The sequence below is a fragment of the Odocoileus virginianus genome, chromosome 16 (assembly GCF_023699985.2).
Source record: "Odocoileus virginianus isolate 20LAN1187 ecotype Illinois chromosome 16, Ovbor_1.2, whole genome shotgun sequence".
NCBI lineage: Eukaryota > Metazoa > Chordata > Mammalia > Artiodactyla > Cervidae > Odocoileus > Odocoileus virginianus.
Window position 1 is genome coordinate 18,288,171 of NC_069689.1, and position 9,556 is coordinate 18,297,726.

Sequence of the window (9,556 nt, forward strand, 5' to 3'; positions counted from 1 at the left end):
AGATGGAAACTTTGAGGCACAAAACTATTAAGTTAATTGTCCAGCTAATTGTGTCTCACAGTTAATCAGAAGAGCGTGAAAAACTCAAATCCACATGTTCTAATTTCAAATATGGCATCCTTACCATCATCTGCTAATGAAAAAAAAAAAATCTGATTTTACAAAAATTCTAAATTACCTGAACTACATACTATGTGCACTACACAACCAAGTTAAATACAGATTATATTCATCTTGGCATTAACTGACCAGGAAACAAACAAGACAAAGAATCCAGTGCATCTCAAAATATAACAAGGAAGAAGACAGTAATACTCACTGGCTTTCACCTGATATTACTTATATAATATGTAACTATAAAAGCAAATGACAGGTACTAAAATAAAATTTTCAAGGGAGTGATATTCTCACATGGGAAGTTCTGTACCAATTCCAACTGTGTTACCATTACTCAAGATATAATGCATCCAATTTTTTCAAAAACCTCTGTAGAAGCAAAATTTATCCTTGAGGTTTAGATTTAACTTGTCAAAATAGGCCAAAAAAAATCACAAAAGAACTTCCTAATGATTTAGAAGAGATGAACTAATAAGTGGGGAAAAGCTGTCAGTATCATAACTATCATTTATTGAGTACTTGCTATATGCTTGACTCACCACTCAACATTTTATATATATTCTCTCATTTATAATCACAACAATCCCATTGGCATTACTACCCCAGGTTTACAGATGAGGAAATAAAGTTCAAAGAACTCGATTATTTTGCCCAAGGTCAAATAGTAAACAGCAGAACTAGGATCCAAACTCAGGTAGTCCAGATTCCAAAAATAAACAAACAAAAATTTATATAAAGGTACACGCACTCGATGGTAGGTGAACATAAAGGATCTCTAATGAACCATTGATCTGGGAATTCTTTGAGTCTTCAGTTAATTTAATCTACCTGGTGAATAAGTGACACAGTGCATTTTATCAAACACAAGCTACTGCCCCAAAATACTGAGACTACTGTTTTCAGCATTTCACAAAATGGTTTTAATAGTCATTCCAAAGAAGAATTTAAAAGACTTTTAAGCAGTAACAGCATTAGCAATATAACTGCTTTGAAAGAAGAGTCAATGCCAAGAACAGGTTTTGGTATATTTGTTAAAAATTCAAAAGCATTGCTTAGTAAAAAACACCTTTTATTTACAGAAGTTTAAGTTCCGGAAGGCTTCAAGTGCACTCAGGAAAAGGTTACATGATAATCAGCCTACCAAGTACATACCAAAGGCCTACTAATGTGCACTGAAAAAGAGAGGCTATAGGAAACAGATCAGAAACTTCCTCTGTCCACAAGGAGTTAGCAGGCTGTTTCCAACCAAACACACAGCCAGTCATGACTGGGACAACTAAAACCTCCCTGCTATTTGTTATAGTTTGTGTGAGCTGCCCTACAAAAGAAACCTCTTTGGAAACACAATTTGATCGTTTTCCCAGAGCCCCTTTCCCTTTCTTGCCAGCACTGACTCTTGCTTTAACCTATGGTTGGGGCTAGTTTCAGCATTAGTGCTAATGTTGTTGATTTTTTCTCACACTGAATCGAGCATTCTGCCTGGCTTCCGGCTCCCTCCCCCTCCTCTGCCTTTTAGCCTCTCCAGCCCAAAGTGGAAACTGCAGACTCAAACTCCCCTAAGGCTCCAGCGCCGAGAACTGGGCATGCTCAGAAGGCCAGGCAGGCTTCGGTTGCACTGACAGTTCCCCGCCCCTGATTTGCCGCTGCCCCCCTTCCCCCACTCCAACAACAGATACTGAAATGTTTATCTGAAAGATACGAGGCCTCTTTTCCTCAAGAATGACCCCATTTTAATTTCATTTCGCAGGGTCTTTCAGTCTTGCGAAACCCCACCACCAGCCGAGGAAGCCCGCATAATTTTTCAGCACCGGGGACAGCGCCGCGTTCCCATTAACGTCCACCCTCCCCCACCTTCTCTTGCACCCCCCATCCCCCCACCCGCCCCAACCTCAGCCCCCACCCCCGCACCAGCACGATGCCAAGGTCTCCCAGCAGCCGCAAACGCCGCAACTGCAATAGCTCCCAGCCGGAGGCCGGGCCGGAACGCCGGGCCGGCTGCTACTTACACTGCTCCGCTTTGGTGGACATGGTGCTGTCCAGATGGAAAGGCTTTGCCCCAAAATCTGTGTCGTGTGAGCTCCCTCGCTCCGCCAGCGATGTTGCGAGGAAAAGAGCGCATACCCCCCACCCCCCACCCCCTCGCTTTCCCCCTCCCTTAGGCCCGTGTCGCTACCATTCGGACAAAACGCACATCAAATTGCAGAATTCGGTCCCGGAAGGTTAGGAAATCGCCCCCGGAGAAATGGGTGGGATTTAATAGGCGGCCAAAGGCTTCCTGTCCGTCCCCTCCTGGAGCTGCCCGCGTTGATGTGGGCGGGGAGACCGAAAGAAGAGAGCGAGCTGCGGCTCCTGGTGAAACGGGGAAAATGGGCTCGACCGGGGGAGGAGTATTTCCATTCATAAGGCGCACGGAGGGGACGGGTGTTTCCCAGAGAAAAGCCTCTTAAAGTGCCGGAGTCCCCGACCATTTGGATCTCCCATTGGCGTTTTCCGGGCCTGTAAATCCTGCTTCGGGAGTAGCCCCCGATGCCTCAACGGGGTGACCGGAGAGGGACACAGGTGCGTCCCACGCTTGGTCTCAGCCTCCTAGAGGAAGGAGAGGGAGGCGGATCCGGGGCGGGCTGGAGAGAGCCGGGGCCGGAGGGTGGCGAGGATGCTCCTGAGGACCGCGAGGAAGGAAATGCAGAAGTAACCCTCAGCATGGCTTCCCGGCGTGCTGCGGTCCGTGCCCTCTGTCTCCCCTCTCAGATGGGCTCTCCTGCGGGTGATTAAGATGGGAGGTCCCAATGCCAGGGGGCTGTGAGAAGACTTTAGAAGTCGAGTCTAGGGAAGGAGGAGATTTCCTCCGATGGTGAGTGAAGCTGAAAGGACACAGAAAAGGGAAATGCAAGATCGGAAACAGGAGGAACCAGCTGTGCGCCCATGCAACCACCCAGGAGGGAGACAGGCACCCTCTTCCTCTTAGGAAGAACCTCTGCTGGGAAACCAAACGAAGCCATTAGAAAAAGAAGGCGATGGAAACACGCATTAAGCATATTAATAGGAAAAATACTTAAATACTCAAGTACAGCGTGGAAAGACACTCTCTCTGAGCCTGGACTTGGAGTCAGGAAGAATCAGATTCAAGACTCAGCCCTACCACTTACTCATTCTAGGACTAATCCTAATCTCACTAAGTCTCAGTTGCTTCTTCTGTAAAATGGGAACAATAAAACCTACAGTCTCTGAAAGAGTTAGGGGATGGGTCAAATGATAAAATGGATGTCCAAGTCCTTTTAAAATGAAAGTTCTGTACAAGTGCCAATCATTATGACGATTCTTAATTCAAATAATTTCAGTAGCTGGTGAAAGCTGAGTTGGTTTAGCAAAAGCTTTGGGAACAGAACTGAGATAATTGACCAATTACTTTTAATACTGGTCACTGTGGTGACTAAATCAATGTTTTTCCATCTCAAAAATTCTTAGTTTAGGTAAAAGAGTATTAAATTATGTATAAAATGGACAAAATATTCAAAAGAAACCTTTGACAGTTAAGAGAAACTAAAGATCATGGCACCAGCAGATGTGGTGTCTGGTAAGGAACTCACTTCCTGGTTCACAACCCTTGCCTTTTTGATGTGACCTCACATGGCAGAAGGGGCAAGGGAGCTCTGTGGGCCAATCCCAATCCATTTCCCAAAGTGCACGTCCTTCTCAGGGACTAGGATTTCAATATATGGCTTTGTGCGGGGCAAGGGCAAAGAAACATTCACTCCATAGCCATGTATGTCTGCAATATCTACCTTCAGGCTAGGGTTCTGGTTGGGTGATATTCCAAGGGTTCTACATTCTCTGCCTAGGCTGAGAATTCTCCCTCTATTTCTTGAAAAGCTCTAACTTTTTACCATTGACATTTCCTTTTCAATAAAAAGCTCTTCCCTCAACAACCTTGAGTCATTCAGTAAACATATTTTGGGCTTTGAATACAATCTTCCTGGTGAACAGTTCCCTATGTTTACCTCCAGCCCAGATTATTCCTTTCATTCCACACTTGGTCCGCTACTATCTACTCAGCATATGCTATTGTGTGTTTAGAGCTTTTCAAACCACAAGTGGCCTGAAGTAACTCCTGTTCTGACCCAAGCCAACATAATCTTTCACCTGGCTCATTGTATAAAATCCTCCCTAGTTCCCCATCCATGATTTTCTATAGTTTTCTAAGTAGTCCAGTTAAAATCTAAGACAGAACATCCTGTTTCTCAGCACAGAACCCTGCATCAGCTTCCCATCTCATTTGGAGTAAAAGCCAAAATCTTAATAATGGAGAACAAACCTATACCTTTGACTATGGGAACGTTTGTAGACAAAGTGATGTCTCTGCTTTTTAATATACTGTCTAGGTTGGTCATAGCTTTCCTTCTGAGGAGCAAGCATTTTAATTTCATGGCTGCAGTCACTGTCCACAGTGATTTTGGAGCCGAGGAAAATAAAATCTATCACTGCCTCCAATTTTTCCCCTGCTATTTGCCATGAGGTGATAGGACTGGACGCCATGATATTAGTTTTTTTAATATTGTTTTAAGCCAGCTTTTTCACTCTCCTATTTCACCCTCATCAAGAAGCTCTTTAGTTCCTCTTCACTTTCTGCCATTAGAGTGGTGTCATCTGCATATCTGAGGTTATTGATATTTCTCCCGGCAATCTTGATTCCAGCTTGTGCTTCATCCAGCCCAGCATTTCACATGATGTACTCTGCATAGAAGTTAAATAAGCAGGGTGACAATATACAGCCTTGGCGTACTCCTTTCCCAATTTCAAAACAGTCCATTGTTCCATGTGCAGTTCTAACTGTTGCTTCTTGACCCACATACAGGTTTCTCAGGAGACAGGTAAGGTGATCTGGTTTCCCCATCTCTTTATTAAACTTTCTACTGCCCCACTAAGAAAGTATAATATTGTTGAGGGGAACAGGTTGAGTCAGGCAGCCTGGTTTTGAATTCCAGGTCTGCCTGGGTGTGACCTCGAACAAGTTACTTCCCCATATCTCAATTTCCTCACCTGCAAATGCACATAATAACAGAGCTACATCAAAGGTTGTTATTTAGATTAAATGAATGCACATAATAGGCAAAACTATAATTCAAAGAGATATATGAACCCCTATGCTCATAGAAACACTATTTACAATAATCAAGACATGGAAGCAACCTGAATGTCCACTGACAGATGAATGGATAAAGATGCAGTATATATACATACAAAATGGAATATTACTCAGTCATAAGAAAGAACGAAATAATGCCATTTGCAGCAACATGGATGGACCTAGAGACTGTCACACTAAGTGAAGGAAGTCAGAAAGAGACAATTTCATGTGGTATCACTTATGTGTGGAATCGAATGTATGACACAGATGAACATAAAACAAAAGCAGACTTAGATATAGAGAATAGACTTGTGATCATTAAGAGGACAGAGAATGGGAGAAGGAAGGATTGGGAGTTTGGGATTAGCAGATGCAAACCATTATATGTAGGATGGATAAACCATAAGGTCCTACTGTATAGCACAGGGAACTCTATTCAATATCCTGTGATAAACCATAATGGAAAAGAATATATAACTGAATCACTTTACTGTATAGCAGAAATTAAACACAACACTGTAAATCACCTACACTTCAATAAAATTTTAAAAACAGAGGATCTAGAACAATCCTTGCTGTTAAATGATATAAGATTTTAAAAATGATATAGAATAATCTAGAAGAGTCACTGGCACATATGAGTGTTTGCTTGTTTTTTGCATTACTATCCAAACCACTCAAGCACACTCATTTCATTAAGGTTAGTTTCAACTGTTTCAGACCCCTCAAAGCCTTAAATAATCTATGTTCAGTCAGTTCAGTCACTCAGTCATGTCCAACTCTTTGCAACCCCATGGACTGTAGCATGCCAGGCTTCCCTGTCCATCACCAACTCCTGGAGCTTACTCAAACTCACGTCCATCAACTCGGTGATACCATCCAACCATCTCATCCTCTGTCGTCCCCTTTCTCCTGCCTTCAGTCTTTCCCAGAGTCAGGGTCTTTTCCAATGAGTCAGCTCCACATCAGATGGCCAAAGTATTGCAGCTTCAGCATCAGCCCTGCCAATGAATATTCAGGACTGATTTCCTTTAGGATTGACTGGTTGGATCTCCTTGCAGTCCAAGGGACTCTGAAGAGTCTTCTCCAACACCACAGTTCAAAACCATCAATTCTTCCATGCTCAACCTTCTTTATGGTCCAACTCTCACATCTATACATGACTACTGGAAAGACCATAGCGTCAACTAGATGAACATTTGTCAGCAAAATAATGTCTCTGCTTTTTAATATGCTGTCTAGGTTGCTCATAACTTTTCTTCCAAGGAGCAAGTGTCTTTTAATTTCATGGCTGCAGTCACCATCTGCAGTGATTTGGGAGCCCGAAAAAATAAAGTCTGTCACTGTTTCCATTGTTTCCCCATCTATTTGCCATGAAGAGATGGGACCAGATGCCGTGATCTTAGTTTTCTGAACATTGAGTTTTCCGCCAACTTTTTCACTCTCCTCTTTCACTTTCATCAAGAGGCTCTTTAGGGCTTCTTCACGTTTTGCCATAAGGGTAGTGTCATCTGCATATCTGAGGTTCTTGATATTTCTGCCAGCAATATTGATTCCAGCTTGTGCTTCATCCAGCCCAGCATTTTGCACAATGTAGACTGCATATAAGTTATGCAGTGCATATAAGCTGGTGCAATACTGCAATAAGCATGGTGACAATACACAGCCTTGACGTACTTCTTTCCCAATTTGGAACCAGTCTGTTGTTCCATGTCGGTTCTAACTGTTGCTTCTTGACCTGCATACAGATTTCTCAAGAGGCAGGTCAGGTGGTCTGATATTCCCATCTCTTTAAGAATTTTCCACCGTTTGTTGTGATCCATGCAGTCAAAGGCTCATAGTCAATAAAGTAGTCAATAAAGCAGAAGTAGATGTTGTTCTGCAACTCTCTTGCTTTTTCTGTGATCCAGCGAATGTTGGCAATTTGACCTCTGGTTCCTCTGCCTTTTCTAAATCCATCTTGAACATCTGGAAATTTTCAGTTCATGTACTGTTGAAGGCTTGCTTGGAAAATTTTGAGCATTACTTTGCTAGCATGTGAGCTGAGTGCAATTGTGCAGTAGTTTAAACATTCTTTGGCATTGTCTTTCTTTAGGATTGGAATAAAACTGACCTCTTCCAGCCCTGTGGCCACTGCTGAGTTTTCCAAATTTGTTGGCATATTGAATGCAGCACTTTCACAGCATCATCTTTTAGGTTTAGAAAATAGCTCAGCTGGAATTCTATGACCTCCACTAGCTTTGTTTGTAGTGATGCTCCCTAAGGCCCACTTGACTTCAGACTCTGGGATGTCTGGCTCTAGGTGAGTGATCACACCATCATGGTTATCTGGGTCATTAAGATCTTTTTTGTATAGTTCTTCTGTGTATTTTTGTCACCTTTTCTTAGTATCTGTTGCTTCAGTTAATCATCCATGTTACTGATACCCTAATTATCAACCTAGGCTTTTACAAGTTCAGTCTCCTAACATGTCCACTGGGCTAATTCTCTAAATTGAACCATATCCCTTATTCAGATAGCCTGACTTACTGCTTCAAAGAAACAAATATGAACTCCTTCATATTTCCTTGTCTCCACTGATCAATATTAACCTTTCTCTCTTTCTTTTCTTCTATTTCAGAAGTAGTGCCCCATCACACTGCCAGGTGAAGTGCCCTTTTCTTCTTAATCTATACCTCTAATTATAAACACTGCCATTAATCATCTTGTCTTTCCAGCATTTTAAGTCTATATTTTTTCAATGGATTGTTCCATTGTGCTCACAGACATGAATAAATTTTCCATCCTGGAAATGGTGTACTTGTCATCACTGAATAAGTGATCTCCATTTTCCCACCCACTGCCTCCATTTTCTCAGCATCCAATCCATTATCATCTCCTTGCTTAAACAGGTTCTTTCAGTAGTCACTAATAATTTCCTAATAGTTAATTACAATTATCTTATCTCTTAGTGACTAATTCCACATATCAAATATCTCCCTATTCATTTTTTAAACTCCTTTTTCCCTTAAGTTCAATGCTACAATGTTCTGAAAAATCTTCTCCAAGCTTTTTGGTGCTGGTATTGTTTAATAAAGTATTCTTAGCAAAGAAATATAAAAAAAAATTAGTGCCATAAACACTAATTTTGCCTCTGCCCACTGCCATCAGTGGCTTAGCTGGTAAAGAATCTGTCTGCAATGCAGGAGACCTGGGTTTGATCCGTGGGTTGGGAAGATCCCTGGAGAAGGGAAAGGCTACCCACTCCAGTATTCTGGCCTGGAGAATTCCATGGACTTTATAGTCCATGGAGTCACAAAGAGTCGAACACAACTGAGTGACTTTCACTTTCACTGCCATCAGATCTTAATAATTTGTCATATTTATGCTAATATTTTATTTTTAATTAAAAAAACATTTTAGATTCACTAGAAACCCCCATAAAACTTAACCTAATTTGTGATTAATCAAACACTCGTATTTTTATACTGTTTATTTATTGATTCAGCAGATACTTACTGAGTACCTATCATATGCCAAACACTGTTGTAGGCACTGGGGATACTGTTGTGAACATGTATGGCACAAATCTCTGCTTTCATGGAGCCAGTATCATAGTGGGGAAGACAATCCTCCCCAAAATTAAATAAGCAAAATAAATAGTATATTAGGTACTGATAATTACACAATAGAAAAAAATACTAAACCAGGGGAAAGAGATAGGAAATGTTGAAAGAAGTTGGAATTTTGGATAAGGTAAATTTTAGATAGGATAGCTACATATGCTATGTGCTGTTCTTGTTCAGTCACTCAGTCGTGTCCAACTCTTTGTGACCTCATGGACTGCATCACAGGTTTCCTTGCCCTACACTGTCCCAAAGTTTGCTCAAAGTCATGCCCATTGAATCAGTGATGCCATCCAACCATCTCATCCCCTGTCATCCCCTTCTCCTCCTGCCCTCAATCTTTCCCAGCATCAGGGTCTTTTCCAGTGAGTCGGCTCTTCGCATCAGGTGGCCAAATTATTGGAGCTTCAGCTTCAGCATCAGTCCTTCAGTGAATATTCAGGATTGATTTCCTTTACGATTAACTGGTTTGATCTCCTTACTGTCCAAGGGACTCTTGGACAACAAGCATCCAAGCATCATTCATTGACGCTTAGCTTTCTTTACGGTCCAACTCTCACACCCGTACATGACTACTGGAAAAACCACAGCTCTGACTATACGGATGTCTGTCGGCAAAATGATGTCTCTGCTTTTTAGTATGCTGTGTGGTTCCAGTTCCTGTCCTACAGGGAACACTTTAACCCCCACTACCCTACAGGAGCTAGAT

At 42.0% G+C, this 9,556-nt stretch overlaps 1 protein-coding gene across 2 annotated transcripts in view; it reads right to left on the minus strand.

Annotated features, from left to right (window-relative positions):
• The window catches only part of UNC79 (unc-79 homolog, NALCN channel complex subunit), a 270,926-nt gene extending 268,034 nt beyond the window's left edge, over positions 1-2,892 (minus strand). The window contains exon 1 of one of the 2 annotated variants that reach the window (XM_070477922.1): positions 2,309-2,892. Coding sequence is in view for 1 of the 2 variants with exons in the window: in XM_020875952.2 (XP_020731611.2) it covers positions 2,124-2,145 (22 nt within the window). In the remaining variant the exon portion in view is untranslated. Of the gene's footprint in view, positions 1-2,123; positions 2,231-2,308 lie in introns of those variants that run through there. The other variant, XM_020875952.2, reaches the window with a different exon arrangement.
• Between the last annotated feature and the right edge of the window lie 6,664 nt (positions 2,893-9,556).